At 48.6% G+C, this 21,379-nt stretch overlaps 1 protein-coding gene across 5 annotated transcripts in view; it reads right to left on the reverse strand.

Moving 5' to 3' along the window:
- Positions 1-21,379, reverse strand: part of LOC147019842 (uncharacterized) — a 65,505-nt gene that overhangs the window by 28,022 nt on the left and 16,104 nt on the right. For 4 of the 5 annotated variants that reach the window (XM_085894607.1, XM_085894610.1, XM_085894608.1 and 1 more), the window contains exons 2-4: positions 9,119-9,203; positions 8,618-8,789; positions 2,998-3,177 (exon numbers count right to left, since the gene is read on the reverse strand). In XM_085894607.1, the coding sequence (XP_085750733.1) occupies positions 2,998-3,177; positions 8,618-8,789; positions 9,119-9,131 (365 nt within the window). In that variant the 5' untranslated portion in view covers positions 9,132-9,203. The remainder of the gene's footprint in view (positions 1-2,997; positions 3,178-8,617; positions 8,790-9,118; positions 9,204-21,379) is intronic. The other variant, XM_085894609.1, reaches the window with a different exon arrangement.

Raw genomic sequence — 21,379 nt, forward strand, 5'->3', positions numbered from 1 at the left:
CGGTCGCTATATGCAAATTCATGGATCAAAATGCATTCACGCCCACTTTTTCTCGGGCCAATGGGGAGCGAGGTGAAAGGTCGAAGGCAGGGGGTCAAAGGCGAAGCCACGGGGCTTATATAAGCGACCGCGTTCGTCAGTCGAGTGAGTTAAGACTTCGCAGTCGGTGGAGTTGGGAAGAGGAAGAATTGGTTGTTGGTCGTCGTCGTCGTCGTGTGCGTTGGAGTCGGAGCGAAGAGGACGGAGCTGTGGAGAGGCGGCGAAGGCAGACGAGGGGGTGCTCGCGTCGTGCCGGGATCTGCACACCAGGGAGGCCGACGGCGCGACCTGGCCGAGGTGGAGACGCTCGTCGCGAGACTCGAGGCAGAGTAAAAATCCTCCTTACCCCGAGCATCAGCAACCCCCTCCTGTTTCCCCCCCGCGCTGAGATAGTGCGACCAAGGGGGCCCCTTTCCCACCCCCTACCAGACACTGCCCGCGAGGCCCGCGGAGTTGAGGCACCATCGCCGCTCCGCGTCTCATCACAAGACGGGTAGGCCCGACCCGGTCTCGGCCTCAGGCCCGCCTCATCCTTGAGGGTGTTCTTTTTCTTGGTTTTGGGTATGTGTTGTCAGCGCCGTCTGTGAAGTAAAATTGTATAAGTGTTGCCGTGTGCTCGCGTAATCGGTATTAGATCTGCATTGTCGCATTTGCTTTTTGTCTTCCTCTTTTCTATGTGCTTTTGGTGGAATTGAATATGTGTGCTTTCCGTTCATCGCGAATAAATGTGCTTTATTATTGAACTGTTCTCCCGCTTCGCTTCGTCTTTTCCTCTATTGAATCCCCATCTTACTTCACGTAAAGGGTTGGTAGTGGGCTGAATATGCCCGATAATTAATCGAACCGTCGAGGCCAACGATAACACCGCTCGGTTATCCCGATAGTACGGAACGGGTCGCTTAAGTGGCCCGTGTCCGAAGTCGACCTGCGGCGAGGTGCGATCGCCCGGTCTACCCTCCGTGTGGGTACTTAGGTAGGTCGAATTTGGCGAGCAACCCTATCCCACGCGGGGGCTGATTGGCTCGATCGCGGTGAGACCGAAAGGTCCACCCGTGACTGGTTCCCGGTGTTAGTCCGAGAGGGTCACGACTGGATTGTCCGTCCGGTGGGCGACGTGCCGCGATTCGAGTTACGTGGCCGTCAGCACGCCGGCGGGCGCGAATCCGTAACAATATATACATACATACATATACACATACATACACAAACCTTTATAATCACTGACACAGAATAGCAAGTCACGTGATCTTGCACAGGCACGATCGCTTCCGAAGGGAGAGGGCATTTCTCGGTTTTATGGTGGTAAGAATAGAGAAGCGTCTGTGGGTTTATGTTGTTTACAGACAATGTAGTGAGTGGAAGGAAGTCGAACACATTTATCGTTTACACAGTTGTTACAATGCATATTTTAAGAATTGCATGTTTATATTTACAGGTGGACCTCTGTCTCAAGCCCTGGTTATAACAAACATTGAGAACATATTTTCATCAATACATATTGCCATGTATTCTCAATCCATGGAGCTGGAAATTAACCTGGAAATCATCAAGGATTGCTTCATCAGACACAAGGCCATACGTTCGAAAATCCCTGAAATACAGATGAGATTGCCTTAATCAACTGGAAAGGCACTCGGTAGAGTGTATACCTGCGCCAACCTGAACGGTTTACGTTTTGTATCCCACTGATAGGCCGGACTTGGAACCAGACCTGAGCCAAAATCGAATCAGCTTGTTCTTGTCACTCAACTAACTCATCCATCTTGTCTCGTCCGAATTGAGATATCATGTTACATACAATTTTTAGCCCTTTTCATTCAATGGTGAAGAATCACATTAAAAATATTATAGTAGCTGGATCCGGATCCAGCAATGAAAATTTTTTTTTTAATTCCTTTTATCTTTTCCAAAATCCAATAGATTCGTCCTCGTCACATCCCCAAACCGTCCACCAAATTTTGTCCGAATCGTCCACAAGTTTTTGAGATATCATGTTCAGAAACAAACAGACAAATAGACACAGGTGAAAACATAACCTCTGCCCACCTTCGGTGGCAGAGTTAATTATCCAAAACATCAAGAGAATAACTTCATTATTCCCTGCGTTTTGGGGTAGCTCTGGTGGCGAAGTAAAAGGCACAGGGATGCCGAGGAGAAAAGGGGTTGGAGACACTTGGCTGGGTGGGCAAACTAAGCTTGCTTTGAAGAGTCAAGGGAAGAGGCTCAGAAAGAGAAAATTTAGGATTTTTGGAAACCGAATTTATGCTTCACAGCAGCATTTTGTCTTCCTTGTAAGTCATGCCTTCTTCCTCAACTATTAAAAGCACTCAAAATGACTTTTACTGTATTGTACTGCATTTATCGGTGGTTCAGGAATTGAACCCAGATCAGACAGAATGGCTATCTCTTTCACAGCTTATTACGTAAACCATTACAAATCTAAATTCAATTGACATATCAAAAAGGGAAGATGTGAACTTAACATGCTGATAACTCGAATTGGCTCTGTTAATGATGCGCAACGTGGGATCAGCTTCAATAATGACAATTACTGTGTTCTCCACTTTGGTTTATAAGTTCCAGATCCACTCCGTAATGTTCGTCTTCGACTTATAATCACAAATTGTGACTAATGGCATTTCCTAGCAACCCATTCGACTGTAAAGAATAGTTTTATTTTGTAACTTTTGCGGAATTTACCTTAGAAATGACTAAAGCTGAAAACTTACAGAAACAGCGTATTCTCATCACCCATCATCGAGTTATTTAGCCGCTTGCAGAAAGCAAATACAATCCACTTCATCAAATACATAAAACTCATAATCCATTTTATCAAATATATAAAGCTCATATTTATTATATCTACATGAAAAATGCACCCCAACTTCTGCAAGCATGCCCCACTAATCTACATATATACTGTACATATGCTGTACATACAAATACCAGTTGACTCACTTCGCACATCGGATGCACTTGGAATGTTGGTTCAAAGAAAAGAGGTATTTTTGTCGATGGACAGTCCACAGTTTGACTGATTTGTCATCCGAGGCTGTGATGAGCTCTTGTCCATCTGATGAAAAGGCAACGCTTCTTACAGCTTCTGTGTGAGCTTCGAACACCGTTGACTGTCTCTTCCTAAAAAGGAAAAAACACAAAATAACTGGCACAGCAGGGAAAGATTAGAACGGCACTCAGTAACACACCTACTTCTGCCAGGCTGAATAATTTATGTTTTGTATCCCACTTATAGGCCAGATCTGGATTCGAATCTTAACCAGAATTGAATCGGCTTGTTTTAATCACCAAACTAATTCATACACCTAGTTTAGTTGTGTCACCAAACTAACTCATCCACCTCGTTTAGTTATAACTCTTCCACAACTTTTTGAAACATCATGCAATATAATCGTTTTTGTCTCCAACTCTCTGAATCATGAAGCATCACTTCAAAAATCAAAAAATTATTGGATAAGGATCTGGATCTTCACCAAAATTGAACCAATTCAACCTTGTCACACACTCAACTTGTCCACCAAGTTTCGTCAGAATCCATCCCCAACTTTTTGAAATATCGTGCTACATATCGTTTTTGGCCCGATTTCTCTAAGGTGAAGAATCGCATAAAAATTCTTGTCTCCAGATCTTCACCAAAATCGAATCAATTCGTCCTTGTCACACACCCAACCTGTCCAAGTTTTGTCTGAATCCATCTACAATGTTCTGAGACATCCTGCTCAAAGACATTCATTCAGACAGACAGGGGTGAAAACATAACTTCCGTCTACCTTCGGTGGTGGAGATAATAAACAATCATGACCAATTCCCTCACAGATATTAAATAACATTTCCAAGTGGATTGTAAGGTAGAAATGCAATATAAATCATAAATAAAAATACAACAAAGAAACAAAACCACACCAATGATGCGAGAACAAGTCATACCATAAAGAAAATTAAAGGTTCGGATAAGTTAAAGATTACCAACAAAAAAGGACAACACAAATGTCAGAGGGCAGCTATGCCATATGGTCGACCCTTGAAGAGGGTGATGGTGACGCCGAGAAATTCAAGAGATGGAACCACTTCAAGTGGCTGACCATACAAATCGACAAGTTTGTTTGCGTAACAATTCTTCTGGCGTGACATGGTGAGACTAAGATTTGTCAGGATTGAAGAACATGTTCCATTTAGTAGACCAGCATATAATCATTTTCAGAAGAGTAGAGGCTGATACAGTTGCTCTGTGTCTGTCAGTGGGAAGGGGTTATTGTACGAGACAATTGGCAATCTGCACAAAAAAAGAAAAAGAAGGTTTTCCAGGGTGTCGGGAAGGTCATTTGTGTGGATGTGGAACAAAGCTTTGCCCAAGACATTACGCTGGGGAACTCCACCCTCAACAGGGTGGGTAGATGAGAGGATACCACCAAGAGCTACGTGCTCTTGATATCAGGGTGCTCTTGATATCTTGATGCTCTTGACCCTGATATCTTGTTTGAGATTCCGGGCCTCTATTCATTGTTGGGAGAGCCAAAGCAGCATGCATAAGCTAAGGTGACTGAGTCGAAACCAAACTTAAAAAAAAAAAAACAGGGAAACATTTTGAGTAATGGCAACTGCGATGTTGAATCCCATGACTTTGCTTATAATTGGAAGTAAGCTAATGGACCTGTAGTTAAGAGGATGTTGTTTATTACCCTGACACTTGACTGTCAATAGGAGGGGTTCTCAAATCGTTTTCTGCTCTGATTGTAGTAATTAACTTCTAAGGACCGACAGACAACATTGTAACGAGGTCTGCAGAAGCGTGGTCAGACCATCCACGAGATCGGTAACCAATCACAACTCGAGCGCTTCAGAGCTCCTGTCAATCATAGAGTTAGGCCACGCCCAGGCACGTGGTCAGTCCGTCTTCACCGTTTAAACAGTCACGCACAAAGGACATGTCTTCGTTAAGATATGGATAGATTTGTGTTTCTGTCATCTTTAACTGCAATGCCACCTTACATTGTGTAGTCAAGCTGACAGGAATTTGTATCTCCATTTATTTTATTGAAAAAAATCGACATCATGACATACAAGGGGTTGGGGTCACGCATAGTCGCCATCTTGTCCTCGCTTCGAATAAAAGTAGGGCAAAAAAAAAAACTTCCTTTTGTTAACTAAACTAACAATTTCGTTTTATTTTAGTTCCATTTTTACTGATACATCAACAACTTGTTGAATATTGGCATATTTTTATTTTCTTAAATTTATATTTCAATTTATTTATATTTATTTATATTTCAATTTTCTTAAATTTCTTAAGTTTATAAAAACAAAACAAAAACAAAACAAAAAAACAAAGAGTTGTTGAGGGGGAAAAAATAACAAGGGTGAGCCTATGTCATCATATTGCCTGCTATTGCCTGCTACACAAACCTCAGGGATCATTGATGGTATTGAGCTTCATATTTACTTGTTATGTTTGGTAATCGGCTGTTTAAGTATGATCAACATCATTTAGTAATAGCCTTTTATTTGACCTCGTGATCATTCATGGTATTCATTCTTGTTATTTTTTTATATTGTCTGGTAATCAGCTGGCCAAGTATCAACATCATTTGGTAATTAGCTTTCATTCAACGTTGGGGTCATCCATGGTAATCAGCTTGTTTTTTCATCCTTTTGTGTACTGCAGCAATTCTATAAAATAAATAGTATGCAAAAAGTGCGTGGTTCATCAAAATAAACTCCCTCCCCCCGCCGCCCCCCCCCCGCCTTTAACCCGACGCAACCCACCCTGAATCACGATATTTCGATTTTCGTGTCACCGTCATCGTTAATGATCGACTGATATCTGCTGTGGTGATATACTACAATGTTTTAGAAACACCTGCTCCTTAAGGGAGTAGCAAGGGAGTGTTTTTTTCTCCCATAAAAGTTGTACAACTTCCGGGAGTTCGATTTATTATTTAGCGATAACATCCAGTTTTCAAGTTATTCTGTCCAGAGATTTATCTGATCCAAAGCATCGAGCCCCATTGATTTTTCAACTGGTGACTGTTGGTTTATAATAATAATCATAATAATAATAATAATAATAATAATAATAAGTTCCATTAAAAGAACTTCAATGCAGGAGACCATCCAACCATCCATCCATTGTGACTGTACTCTGTGCAGAGTGTTGGTACTGCCTAAGCAGTCTCCTTGGCTATTGGGCACAATTCCGGACGGCTCGCCACTCCAACACAATACACCAGCAAGCAGGCACTCATTTTGCCGGCAACAGAAGGACGACAGGCAGAGTCAACCCCACCTGGTATTAATTGGGACTTGAACTCAGGATCCTAGGATCCCAAGCCCACCACCCGAAACCATTAAGCCAACACCAGTAATCGGAGACCATGAGGCCCATCAAAGCCTGTGCTATTATTACCAACCTATGGTTGTTTTTTCACGTTCTCTTCTTATTCTTCTTTCGGCTGCTCCCGTTAAGGGTCGCCACAGCGGATCATCCGTATGATCTGCATAGTGATTTGGCACATGTTTTACGCCGGATGCCATTCCTGACGCAACCCTGGTCGCCTCTTACGACACAGGGATATGGTACACCTATTTTAACCGGGGTATACACCGGCCCAGTATACTGGTACTCATTTCGCCGACCTCGGAAGGATGACAGGCTGAGTCAACCCCCTGGTGTATTAATTCAGTGGCCCAACGGGGCTTGAACTCAGGACCTTTTGCATCCCAAGCCGCTGTCCGAACCACTGCGCCAACACCAGGCTCAGTTCTATCTTTTTTTTTTTTCCTTTTTTTTTTGCACATTTTTGCACGTTTTTGCACGTTCTATCCTTTTTAAATTCTAAGCATCAAGCAAGGAAGCAGCAGGTTCCATTTTTAAATCTTTGGTATGACCCAGCCAGGATCAGGTTCAAACCACCAACCTCCCAGACTGGAGCCGTTGCCCACCGAATGTTAATATGTGATGTTGGCTGACTTCCAAGACCATGGAAGGTGATGTGGGCTTTCTTGGGAAGAGTTTGTTTTATCTTATTCCTCTCAAGAAGACAAACTTTGATGCAAAAAAGTAAAAGGGGAAGGAAGGAAAGAGTCATACATGGAGAATATGGGTGGAAGAAAAGGTTTATCTAATTTTGTAGACATAATAAGTATATGGAGGATCAGAATTATATGCTCGGTTTGTCTGCGAGTCAGTGCAGCTGGTAGTTTTGAGCTCATCCATTTGAATGTTCAGGGGGCTGGGGACAGTCATTGTTGTTCATTGTAATGGGGACTGTAATAGCTACAGTTCACAATTGGACACGATTCTAGGATTGTCAGTGCAATTTAATGCTGTGGTGAATGCTGGTGAATAATTAATTTCCAGTTCTTGGTGGAGGGCCACAAACAGACTCAAATGAAAGACCAAAGACTGCGCAAACCAGGGCCTTTAAGATTAATGGAATCTCCAGTAATGAAGCTGTGTCGATGGGTCTATCACTATGCCAGTGCAGACAGATCAATGGTCTCTTTGTCTTCTACCGCCTCCTTTCTGGTATTACACCTTCTGCTTTTTCCGTGCTTTGCCCCCCCTACCCCTCAGGTTTCTACAGGGCTCACACGGTCCACCATCAACCCCATTCTGGTGAAACTACCTAAAACTAGGATCACTGCCCACCTCTACTCATTTGTTCCTCTTTTTTTGCACACCTGTGGAACCAACTTCCACATTCTCTTCATTCTCATTCTTCCCTCCAGGTCTTCAAGACAGCTGTTCACCACCATCTCAGATTGTTACGAATCCAAAACTGCAACCGTTTCTACTCTCGTTAAACCCACCCCAAGCCCTCCACCAACCAAATTTTCAGTTTTCCCTCCTGAGAGTTCCCTTCTGTATCTATTTTGTCCACCCCATTCTTTCCCACACCCATTGTTTGTCCACCTCCCTCCATTTTGGCCTTGAGCTCTGCTGTTGGTGTTTCCCCTCTGTCTGTCTGTCTCTCTCTCCTGTTCCTTTTGTCCTGTGTACTCATCCTAGCTCTTTCACAAGCCGAGACCATGTGTACAGAAAAAAAAAATAATACAGGCTGGAGTGTGGCAAAGAGCAGACATGCTTGTGTTGTAACCAATGAAGATTAAAAATTGCAAATCATACTTTAAAAAAATAATTCAGTGTGTGTGCATGTCTGTGCATGTGTGTCCGTGTGTCTGGGATGTACTCCTAAACCGCTGGATGAAACGAGTTGAAATTTGATGGTTTCACTTGGGTTGTGCCCAGGAATGTTTTCGGCATTAAAAAAAGAATTGTAGTTGCAGGGGTTCGAGAGGGATGCAAATTGTCCATGTAAATGGGTAGCGTATAGCGCCACCCGGTGGTGGTGTGAGAGGGTATTACAAGTCAGTTGTGGAGATACACTTGCAATTTTGTACTGTAGATGACGAGGCACAGCGCAAGTGTGTCACTGATCCCTACCAGATGGAGAAGGTATTACTCTTCCATAGGAAGTGGGTGCTTCTAGTGTGAATAATAAAAACATATACAACATCAGTCGATTACATCAAGTTTTGATTTCTTAGCGATGGCTCTTACAGAATGGGCACCCAAAGGCGCACAGTTTTGTCATGTGAGGCCGACACGATAAACTGCCCTGAAGGAGAAAACTGCACACTCGTTACAGCCTCCTTGTGACCCACAAAGCGGTGAGGTTGTGGATTCTCCTTGAAGTTCCACACCATTACGCTTGCATCCATGGAGCCGCTCACTGCAGAAAAGGGAAAAGGAGCGATATTTCACAGGTATGTTAACTTCAAATTAATGATCAAGAGTCAAACCTGGACAGAGGAAGTTAAAAACAACTCTACATCGTTACAATGCATGCACTTACTACTATCTGCACATGAGTGGGAGAAAATTGTCTTCACCTCAATTATAATTGCCAATATTTTCAAAGAAATAATATTTCGATGAAAGAATAGGACAAGAATAATTAAATATACGAATCGGAAAGGAAAGGAAAAAATATATATAAATAATCATTAAAAAAAGAAATAAAACTAAATATATTTAAGGAAGAAGAAACAATACCCTCACCAAGCTGTTTCATATTATGACTGAAATCCAGGCTTGTGACTGTGTCCCGATGACCTCTGAAACATCTATCAAGGACAGGATCTCCCTGTTAATGCAATTGAAGGTTGGTAAAGAATCATAAAATTGAATAAAATAATTCAGATTCAACTAGAACACAACACATTCATCCTGAAACCTAACATTGTCCGTGGCTTAATCAGAGTAATGGAAATCCATCCGAAACAGGAGTATTTTCTGTTACTCTCAGGGGTGAAAGAGGTGAACGGGCCACTGATATAGTATGTTCCGTATGCTTGAGCAGAGGTTTTGAATTCAGCAAATGTGCCTCGAATAACTCGTCAAAACTTCATTGCAAAGACACCACATGGTACTATAAGTTCACCAGCAATCAATGCTAGCAGATGGGTCTAACAGCTCAAAATACATCCGACAGACTAGACTGCACATTCCTTGATGGAAACACCGTGACTGCGAAGCCCCAATCCATTCGCTTATAGTTGCCTCAAGATTGGAATCCAGACAAGACAGCTCAAAGGGAAATAAGCTACATCTGCACCACTATCATGTAGGTAACTCCATAATCATCAGGGACAATGCCACATCACAATTACACAGGAATAACAAATAAATAGAAAGTTCATTAACCGGCACAGTCTTGAGGAAAAAAAGAAGAAGAAAAAAAAGGACATGGGGAGGATCTATAAGCGGCAAATTTGATTGGTTGTGATGATGTAAAATGCTGTAATATTTTATCCAAGTACTGCTGAACTCAAGGGTTTGGAAAGTGTCAAAAAGTTGATTTGTGTTCTACAGTGTTTAGAGATATAATTCCATTGAAATAAAATTTAGATTTTAAAGATTGCAGAGAGAGAAAAAAAAAAACTCCAGAAGTTTACCGCCATTGACGCAGTCTTTTACACCACCTTATTCAACACGTTAAATTAGTTCTTCATGCCTGTTTGTGTCCTTTATGACATCCTCAAAAACAATAATTTTCCTGTTTGGAATGATTTTCAATTTCATTTGACTGCCAGAAAGACAGACAGACTAAAAAAAAAATGATCTCACTCCTCTGCACATGTGTGATTGTGTCTAATTCAGAGCCAAAGTACTGTTAACTCCAAATTTGTTTTCTAATTCATGTTCAAAATATAACATTAAATTGTAATGAAGTTGTTCCTCAATCATAAACTGACATTTGTAGATGGGACAGACAGACAGAGACAGACAAAAAGCAGACAGACTTTGTAACCTTAATTCATGTCTGCTCCTTCATGATCAAGAGTCAATCGAGTCCCATGCACTTCGACATTTTTCATTTGTAAATGAATAGCATTAGGGGGTACAGTCACACCTACGGTGATGGAGCTCCTGTTCTCAGGTACTGATGTAGTAAAGAGCATAATTTTTTATTAGCTCGCCTGTTCGAAGAAAAGAGAGCGATAGCGATACCCCCGGCGTGAGTATCAGTGTCAGCGTGAACGTCAGCGTGAAAATGTTCAAGTTTTCGGTGCAAGTTATTTCCTTTCTAATGTTTTTATCTACCACACTATTTTTTTACTGATTACAATATACAAATACATATATTGCTTTAAAATTATTTGGAGCAGACTTCACTGAGTCTGATCTTTGGATCCAGCTCCTGCCAAACGCGCTGTAGCATGTCTTGCGTAACATTCTCCAGCGCCTCAGTGATTCTCTGCTTAAGTTCCTCTAGGCTTGTAGGAAGAGGGGGGATATAGACCAGTCCTTTCACATAGCCCCATAGAAAAAAATCACAAGGTGTCAAGTCAGGTGAACGTGGTGGCCATTTCAACAGCACATTGTCATTATCACTGGCACGCCCAATCCATCTTCCTGGTAGATTCTCATTGAGATAAGAATTAAACATTCAACTTAGTTAGTTTCTACACATTTTGTTAAAATTTGAGATAATTTGAGCGAGAATTAGCTATGTTATTAGACTACGAAATGATGTCTTTTTTTGAGGGACACCCTGTATATATAGTACATATATATTGTTGTGGATTTCCGCCGCCTTCGGCGTGCGGACGGCCGCTTCAGCCCAAACGCGGTCGCGCGCCCACCAAAGGCGACAATCCAGTCGTGACTTTCCGGACCAACCCCAAAATCTCACCACGGTTGCCCTAACGCATCATAAACCAGTCAATACTCTGTCCACGCACTACAGGGTCGATCGCCGAATTGTCGATTTACCTAACTATTCGTGTGGAAATAAATACCGAGAGTTTATACCTCGACGGGACTTGTACGACAACGAGCCGCTTAAGCATGCTCGTTCCGTATGCGAAGCCAAGCGGTTTGATATCGCCAAGTCCCGTCAGACCAGATTTACTTTTATCTGCTTTAAAAGCCAGTTAATTCCCGATACGTGGCATGGCAGTCAATGCAGGGAAAATGACACAAACAAGCAGGTTGACATTCAAACAATGGGGCATTTATTTCCAGTAGGCATGCAGTCAATGAATGGGGATAGGGGACAAGACACGAGCAAAGCCTACAGCCGATGCCTATTCCATCATGTACACATTCATGCACTTATTCAGTTCTACTTAGGAAGACAAGGTGCCACAGACTCATCCAAAACCAAGGAAAAGAATAGGGCTTACAAGCCTTTATTTCAAACTCGGAGGCCTGGTTGACCGAGGGGCTCCAAGAGGTCGGGCAGGTTACCTGGCCGCCCCTGGTGGCGACTCGATGGTCTTCGGATCGGCGACCCTTGGTGTCTCTGTTTGGTCTGGTGCGTCGCGAATGCGCCAGTCACTTGGGCGGCTTGACGAGCAGCTTGAACAGCTGCTTGAACGGCCTCGGTGGCCCGGCTTCGTCGCGGCCCCATTCTGGCGAGCCTGGCCAGTGATGCTTCGGAGGAGCGAACGGGTCTCTTGCTCTTTCAGAGTTGATGCTCCTTTAGACCCCGTTCACTCCTCAGCATCGCCTGACCGTATCAAGGCCGTCTGGCCGGACCCCCGCGCTCCGATGGTGCCGCTAGCTCCGACGACTCCAAGCTCCACCAGTGAACGACCCGTGAACAACAACGAACAACCACCTATGCTCGCGAGCTTCACCACCAACTGCTTGCTGTCGGCGTCCCATCGCGCCTTTTTATAGCCCCGAGGGGAGAAGCCGCTGTAGGCTTCGCCACCCAAAATCGGTGCCTTCCCCCTTTCACCTTTGAACCTTCACCCCAGGCTGGCTCCGCCCCTTTCACCTCTGATTGGCCAGTTCCCTTCAAGGCAGAGGTCGTTTTGATCCACTTTTGCAAATCAACCGTCTTCACGGCTGATTTGCACATGGCCGTTCCGATTGGCCAGCTTTTTCCACGGCAAAGCTCGTTTTGATCCACTTATGCAAATCAGCCGCGAAACGGCTGACTGCACATGGAGGCTGGAATGTGGTTCTTCCTGTCGCGCCGCGAGTTCGTATCGACGGAATTTTGCCGCTGTCGCTCAGGCGGGCGTGATGGTGTCGCGATGTTTATGGCACTGTGGTGGGGATGGCGTGGTTGTTGAGTTGTTGACGTTGTGGTGGTGGTGGCGTGGCTGTAGAGTTGTTGGCATTGTGGTGGTGGCGTGGCTGTAGAGTTGCTGGCGTTGTGGTGGTGGTGGTGTGGCTGTAGAGTTGTTGTTGAGGAGATGTTGTTTGTTTAAAATAAAAGATAGAAAAAGAATAACGGCTAACTCAAAGATTCACAGCCCGGCAAACGAATAATTCCCTTTACACATCGGTGGGGGAATCTAACCTGAAACACGTACTTATCGAAATAACTGATCTCTGGGGAACCTGAATGGTGTTCTGTGAATTTCCACCACCGTAACTATATATATATATATATATATATATATATATATATATATATATTGTTGTGGTTACCAAATTCGCAAACCACCATTCAGGTCCCTTAGGTGAGGTATCTCGGTAAGTGCATGTGTAGTTAGGCCCAAACCCGTTGTCTAGTGGGAATACATGTCATTTATGCGTGCTGCGACTCTTCAGGATAGCCGTTTTTCTTTTACTATCTTTAATTTGGACCAACCGCCATGATTACCACCACAACCACAACATCAACCACCAACCACAACGCCGCTTCACCACAACTGCCACGACCTTCCCGTCACACCTCGCAACCGTAGCATCGCCACCGTTCTTGCCCCGCTGTGGGTACCAGTGTTGGACTCGTGCAGGGCGCGCGTCGAACAGCGTGTACAAAATCACGGATTTTGTGCTTCAAAAACGGATCAAAAACGACACACGCCCACTTTTTGCCGTCCAATCGGTGAGCGAGGGACGATTTGGCCCCGCCTCCAGGGCGATCGATATATGCAAATTTGTGGATCAAAAAGCCTTCACGCCCACTTTTTCTCGGGCCAATGGGGAGCGAGGTGAAAGGTCGAAGGGAGGGGGTCAAAGATGAGAGGGCGAAGTTACGGGGCGGATAAAAGGACCGTGTTCGTCAGTCCAGAGAGTCCAGAGTCGGAGGGTGGAGAGTGGAGAGTGGAGAGTCGGAGAGTCCAGAGGCAGAGAGGTCGAGAGTCGGAGAGTCCAGAGGCGGAGAGTAGGAGAGTCGAGTGAAGAGTCGGAGAGTCCAGAGGCGGAGAGTCGGAGAGTCCAGAGGTGGAGAGTGGGAGAGTGGAGTGGAGAGTGGGAGAGTGGAGAGTCGGAGAGTCCAGAGGCGGAGAGTAGGAGAGTCGGAAGCAGAGGGTCAAGACTTCGCGGGCGGTGGAGCTGCTCGTCGTGTGCGTTGGAGTCGGAACGGAGGGGACGAGCTGTGGAAAGGCGGCGACACCAGACGAGGGGGTGCTCGCGTCGTGCAGGGAGCTGCACCCGAGGGAGGCCGACAGCGCGACCTGGCCGAGGTGGAGACGCACACCAGGGATAATAAAGATCCTCTATACCCCGAGCATCAGCAACCCCCTCCTGTTTCCCCCCGCGCTGAGATAGTGCGACCAAGGGGGCCCCTTTCCCACCCCCTACCAGACACTGCCCGCGAGGCCCGCGGGGTTGGGGCGCCATCGCCGCTCCGCGTCTCATCACCAGACGGGTAGGCGCGACCCGGTCTCGGCCTCAGGCCCGCCTCATTCTTGGGGGTATTCTTTCCTTGGTTTTGGGTATGTGTTGTCGGCGCCGTCTGTGAAGTAGAATTGTATAAGTGTTGCCGTGTGCTCGGTAGTCGGTATTAGCTCTGCATTGTGTTTCGCTTTTATATTTGCTTTTTGTGTAAATTGCATTGTGTCTTTTTTGTGTGCTTTTGGTGGAATTGAATATGTGTGCTTTCCGTTCGTCGCGAATAAATGTGCTTTGTGTTGAACTGTTTCCCGCTTCGCTTCGTCATTTCTCCCATTGAACCCTCATCTTGCTTCACGTAAAGGGTTGGTAGTGGGCTGAGTACGCCCGATAATTAATCGAACCGTCGAGGTCGACGATAACACCGCTCGGTTATTCTGATAGTACGGAACGGGTCGCTTAAGTGGCCCGTGTCCGAAGTCGACCTGCGGCGAGGTGCGATCGCCCGGTCTACCCTCCGCGTGGGTACTTAGGTAGGTCGAATTTGGCGAGCAACCCTATCCCACGCGGGGGCTGATTGGCTCGATCGCGGTGAGACCGAAAGGTCCACCCGTGACTGGTTCCCGGCGTTAGTCCGAGAGGGTCACGACTGGATTGTCCGTCCGGTGGGCGACGTGCCGCGATTCGAGTTACGTGGCCGTCGCACGCCGGCGGGCGCGAAATCCGCAACACTGGTGTCAGGTCGTGCGATACAAATTCATCGCCCTCCTCGCGGCACTGGTATCGGAGAACAGGAAAACGGGCTCTCCTGTCTCCGGCTAAATTCACGGGAATCGGTCCAGGGGTGAGAGAAGCGACCCCCGATTCCCTCCAAATTACGAGCGAGTTAAATTAACCCTTCACGAGAAGCAAGATGGCGTCTCAAGGCCAGCGGGAGCCGGGGGTATTAGAAATGTATATGTGTAGTAGTGTAGAATCCATGGCTCAGGATGAAATCCCCGTGCAGGAAATGTTGATTGTGCAGGAACACGGACTCGCCCAACTGAACCCAGAGCCCGAAATGGGTGCGGCAGCGGCCGCGGTGTATGACATCTCCCCCCCCCTCTCCACCAAAACCCTTCCCCAACCCCTGCCGAAACGGCTCACTCAAGCGCACCCGACATGGCCCAGCTATGCGCCATGCTGGCGGCAATGACAAACGAAATGAAAGGAATGAACGAAAAGATGGATGCGAATACACAAAAAATGGATGAAAAGATGGATACAAATACAAATGAAGTGAAAACGACGATGGATGCGAATACACAAAAATTGGATGCGAATACACAACAAATGAACGGAATGGAAACAAACATGAAGGAAGAAATGAAAAAGCTACGGGGTGAGACGCAGAACATGGGCCGATGCCTGCAGGCGGGCATGAAGGCCGTGACAAAGGAAATAATAATAGTTGAGACAAGGGAGGTAAAGGGTGAAGAGTTGGCAGACACGGGAGACAGAAAAATAGAGGAGAGACTGCACGATGAAGACGGGGTAAGTGACGCACACACACACACGGAGGTAGTGGAGGATAATGGGGGTGAGCTGGCGGACTGGGTAGAGACCCAGTGCGAGCACCTGGATGGCCTCCTCCAGGAACGAGGGGAGGGAGTATGCCCCCTTGAGGTGAGTCACGACCAGGTGAGTTCGGTCGTGCTTTGCGAGGTCGAGGGGAGGAGTGCTGTGGACGGGTGCACGGAGAGCTTGGGGGGTATAGAGGCCCCGGAGACCCTTGTGGGGACACGAATCCCCAGTGTGGTTGTCCCTGTGTGTGTGGTGCAAGGTGTGAGTGCGGCACCGTGTGTGGAAGCGACCCCGTGTGTGAGTGGTGTGGTGGCGATGGTGCCGGAGTACGTGCTTCCCAGCACGCCATGTGTGGATGAGGCACCGTGTGTGAGTGCCCCCGTATGTGTGAGTGAGGCACGGAGTATGGATGAGACACCGTGGTTGAGTGCCCCCGCGTGTGTGGATGAGGCACCGTGTATGAGTGTCGCCGTGTGTGTGAGTGAGGCACTGCGGGTGTGTGCCCCCGCGTGTGTGAGTGAGGCACGGTGTGTGGATGAGGCACAGCGGTTGAGTGCCCCCGCGTGTATGAGTGAGGCACGGTGTGTGGATGAGGAACCGTGGGTGAGTGCCCCCGCGTGTGTGGATGAGGCACGGAGTGCGAGTGAGGCACCGCGGGTGAGTGCCCCCGCACGCGTGAGTGAACGGCCGTGTGCAAGGTCGCTGTGTGCAAGGGAGACCGTGTGTGTGAGAGAGCGGTATGTGAGGGAGATGTCGGTTGGCATGCGGGAGCACGCAGCCGCGTCTCCCGGTGTGAATGTGATGGAGTGGACTGTGTGCGTCGTAACACGCAGGTATGCGTGTGTGGAATGGAGACGGAGACGGCGACAGAGGAAAGAAAGCCGAGTAGCGGCTGTAGCTATTTCGGGGACCGTGCCGGGTTCGCCCAGCAGTGAGCACGCGGTTCGTGCTGTGCAACGCACGAGACCACCACGTGCTCGCTTGCGAGAGTGAAGTCCCGGTCCGGAAACGCCAGCGGTGGATTTGCCGATCCCGCGGACGGACAAAGTTTAGGCAGGTAAATGGATTTGGACCGGACGGGTTCTCCACGCGATCGTGTGTGTTGAGCTCCAACGGGCAAAGCACATGTGTTCGCGTGGGGAACCCCTCGAGACGTGGGGCTTGTGTTTTTTTTTTATGCGCATGGTGACGTCATGGCTGCACGTGTGGTTGGAATCCGGCAGGAGGGGTATCCCGGCCGGATGGTACCGTCCAAGGAGGGACGAGGTACACGTGCAGCTGCATGACGTCACGGGCAGGTGTAAAGTGCGCGAGCTCTGAGTTGCCGCGCAGGTGCTGCGCATGAAAAGAAAAAAAAACAAGCCTCACTTTCGGGTGCACAGGATTCCTGGGCAAAGGGTGGAAGACCCCCTTTACCTGGGCACAGGATGAAAACTAGTTAGGGGGAAGGGTTAGCATAGCTAGACCGACTCCATGGGGCAGGGGTAAGTCCTCATGGAGTCCGTGGAATGGATTAGGTAGAGGGATTGTAGCCAGATTTAGGTTGGGAAATAAAATGATTGATTTGAGGACATGGACAGATTTGTAGATGTGTAGAGGGGACGTAGCTTAGCTACGTAGTGTTAAAAGGAACGTGCTACTAGTTTAAGGGACGACGTGGGAGCACGAGTTAGTTAGGGGAGGTAGTTAGAAGGATGGCAGAGTTCAGCGGTGAGTGTGTTGAAGAGTAGGAGAGTTGTGAGGTGAGTACATGGTGAGTGAGTGAGGCCAGCGGGTCTGTGTGTATGGAGTGAATGGGGAATGCATGGTGCGATGAGTGATTGGGGGGAGGAGTGACTCCCACCCAAGGGACCCCGGGGTCAGTGTAGAGTGAGTTAGCTGGGCTAGTCAAATTGAAAAATGGAGGTCGTTTTGTTGTTGGTGGGAAAGTAGGCTCGAGACCCATTTGGAGGGGTGCAGGAGCCCTGTTGACGGGCTTGGGAGCGTGGCTGCGAAAGGTGAGTATCGCTGAGTGGGTACCCCGGGCACCAGGCTAGTCGGCCGTGGTAGGCCAAGGGCCCATGGGGGGCCGGGATAGAGTAGTGGGCACGGGTGCGCCTGCTTGGTGCGGGGGCCCGGGGCGCCATTAGCCGCGTGGGCAGTGTTGTGGGCACGGGTGACCATCGGAAAGGGGCCCGGGAGGCCGGCCTGCCACGTGTGCGTTTCAGGGGAGGTGCCATGGGGGGCACTCCCCGGTGTTAGGGAGCTGGTAGGCTCGGAGGCAGTGTAGTGCCCGGGGGTGCCATAGCGGGAGATTCGGCAGAGGGTCGTGCCTGCCAAAGGGAGCCACGTGTCCCAGCCAGGAGACCGTGTGAGGGCACGGAGAGAAAATTGGGGGCGAGGCCCGAAATTGTGAGGACACCAACACAGGCGACGGGAATCTGGGTTGTTAGAACCAATAGTTTAAGCGAGAGGCGCTTGTTGAAAGCCCCGGGGTAGTTTAACAGTTAAATGGTTAGGGTAGATTAGGAGATGTACCCCTCCGCACCATCCATCCCCTCGCTGTCGTTGTGGGCCGCTGGACCCACTTTGGTTATAGATCGCCGAACTCTGGGGAGGCCATTCTGAGGCTTCGTTGGGCCTCGACACAGGACGCTAGCTCTCCCTTGTTCCCCTCCGGGAAGGGAACGTAGGGGTTGGGAGTAGGCTAGGTGACAGGATAGGTTAGCCGAACAAAGACGATAAAGGGGGTTAGGGGACGATTTATAGTGGGGGAGTAAAAATAAAAACAACAAAAAAATAAGTTGGGGCTAAATTGGGGTTTGACAAATTAAGGGAGTGGGTATGTACAGTGACAGGCAAAGGCGATAGGTTGGGAGGGAGACAGGTAGGTAGGTCCGAGCCCGCCTTCCAAGTGGCCAGCACCACCGCACTCCCTCCACCAACCTCCACTGAACAGAAAAGGCTGGCCAACTTCATCGGCTGGCCGTGTTTTGCTTCAAGGCGGAGGCCGGCCAACTTCATCGGCAGCTGTTGTTTTGCTGCAAGGCCTGTGCCATCGGCTGGCCGTGTTTTGCTTCAAGGCCTGTGCCGGCCACTTCATCTGCTGGCTGCTGTGTGCTGCAAGGCCTGTGCCGGCCGGATCATCTGCAGCTGTGGTACTTCAAGGCCTGTGCCGGCCAGTTCATCTGCCCGCTATGTTTGCCTGCAGCGGCCTTCTTCTGCGGGCTGTGTTTGCCTGCTCACCTTTGCCATGCCATGCCCACTGCCCAGGTTCACCAGCCCCGTTCAATTTTTGCTTTGCCCCCCCCTGTTCATTTCCATGTGCGCCAGGATCAAGGCAACAGTTTGCAAGCTGCAAGAACTGCCCCGTTGGCAGCTACAACACGGGCCTGCAGTGGCGGCCCGTGCACCGTGTTTGTGTTCATCCATCCATTCGTTGTGCTCATTGCGTGTGCCACTTGAGCTGGCACGGAGACTACGTTTGTGCAGCCCATGCACCGTTGTGGTTCACTGCGTTCAGTTCAAAAAGGGAAGGCCTTGGACTGCGTGTGAGCAGCCAGCCACGTTCCCTGTCACCTGCATTGTTTTGAGCCAGAGACTGCATGCGGGCAGCCTGGCTCCCTGCTAACTGCTTTTCTTTGCAGAGTTCAGTGATCCTGGGCCATGGTTTAGTGTAAAATTTGTAAGTTAAGGTAAGATGTACTGTAAATATGAGTGCGCCCCCAGCATGTCTGTCTAGCGCCGGCAATTTTATTTAAGTCGTCCGTGTGAGTGAGTTTGTTTAGGTAGTTACGCAGCCCTCAGGTTATTTATTTTGGGGACACGAATACCATGAATGTCGCACTCAGGGATCCGTAGGTAAAATGTACTAGGGGAAAACTACACATGATGGCACACGAAAATTTGACGACTCGGGACGAGTCTGTAAAAAGGGGAGGGGGTAGTGTTGTGGTTACCAAATTCGCAAACCACCATTCAGGTCCCTTAGGTGAGGTATCTCGGTAAGTGCATGTGTAGTTAGGCCCAAACCCGTTGTCTAGTGGGAATACATGTCATTTATGCGTGCTGCGACTCTTCAGGATAGCCGTTTTTCTTTTACTATCTTTAATTTGGACCAACCGCCATGATTACCACCACAACCACAACATCAACCACCAACCACAACGCCGCTTCACCACAACCGCCACGACCTTCCCGTCACACCTCGCAACCGTAGCATCGCCACCGTTCTTGCCCCGCTGTGGGTACCGGTGTTGGACTCGTGCAGGGCGCGCGTCGAACAGCGTGTACAAAATCACGGATTTTGTGCTTCAAAAACGGATCAAAAACGACACACGCCCACTTTTTGCCGTCCAATCGGTGAGCGAGGGACGATTTGGCCCCGCCTCCAGGGCGATCGATATATGCAAATTTGTGGATCAAAAAGCCTTCACGCCCACTTTTTCTCGGGCCAATGGGGAGCGAGGTGAAAGGTCGAAGGGAGGGAGTCAAAGATGAGAGGGCGAAGTTACGGGGCGGATAAAAGGACCGTGTTCGTCAGTCCAGAGAGTCCAGAGTCGGAGGGTGGAGAGTGGAGAGTGGAGAGTCGGAGAGTCCAGAGGCGGAGAGGTCGAGAGTCGGAGAGTCCAGAGGCGGAGAGTAGGAGAGTCGAGTGAAGAGTCGGAGAGTCCAGAGGCGGAGAGTCGGAGAGTCCAGAGGTGGAGAGTGGGAGAGTGGAGAGTGGAGAGTGGGAGAGTGGAGAGTCGGAGAGTCCAGAGGCGGAGAGTAGGAGAGTCGGAAGCAGAGGGTCAAGACTTCGCGGGCGGTGGAGCTGCTCGTCGTGTGCGTTGGAGTCGGAACGGAGGGGACGAGCTGTGGAAAGGCGGCGACACCAGACGAGGGGGTGCTCGCGTCGTGCAGGGAGCTGCACCCGAGGGAGGCCGACAGCGCGACCTGGCCGAGGTGGAGACGCACACCAGGGATAATAAAGATCCTCTATACCCCGAGCATCAGCAACCCCCTCCTGTTTCCCCCCGCGCTGAGATAGTGCGACCAAGGGGGCCCCTTTCCCACCCCCTACCAGACACTGCCCGCGAGGCCCGCGGGGTTGGGGCGCCATCGCCGCTCCGCGTCTCATCACCAGACGGGTAGGCGCGACCCGGTCTCGGCCTCAGGCCCGCCTCATTCTTGGGGTATTCTTTCCTTGGTTTTGGGTATGTGTTGTCGGCGCCGTCTGTGAAGTAGAATTGTATAAGTGTTGCCGTGTGCTCGGTAGTCGGTATTAGCTCTGCATTGTGTTTCGCTTTTATATTTGCTTTTTGTGTAAATTGCATTGTGTCTTTTTTGTGTGCTTTTGGTGGAATTGAATATGTGTGCTTTCCGTTCGTCGCGAATAAATGTGCTTTGTGTTGAACTGTTTCCCGCTTCGCTTCGTCATTTCTCCCATTGAACCCTCATCTTGCTTCACGTAAAGGGTTGGTAGTGGGCTGAGTACGCCCGATAATTAATCGAACCGGCGAGGTCGACGATAACACCGCTCGGTTATTCTGATAGTACGGAACGGGTCGCTTAAGTGGCCCGTGTCCGAAGTCGACCTGCGGCGAGGTGCGATCGCCCGGTCTACCCTCCGCGTGGGTACTTAGGTAGGTCGAATTTGGCGAGCAACCCTATCCCACGCGGGGGCTGATTGGCTCGATCGCGGTGAGACCGAAAGGT

This window comes from Eptatretus burgeri, chromosome 9 (assembly GCF_056783735.1).
Source record: "Eptatretus burgeri isolate ZD-2024b chromosome 9, Ebu_testis_v1, whole genome shotgun sequence".
Classification (NCBI taxonomy): Eukaryota; Metazoa; Chordata; class Myxini; order Myxiniformes; family Myxinidae; genus Eptatretus; species Eptatretus burgeri.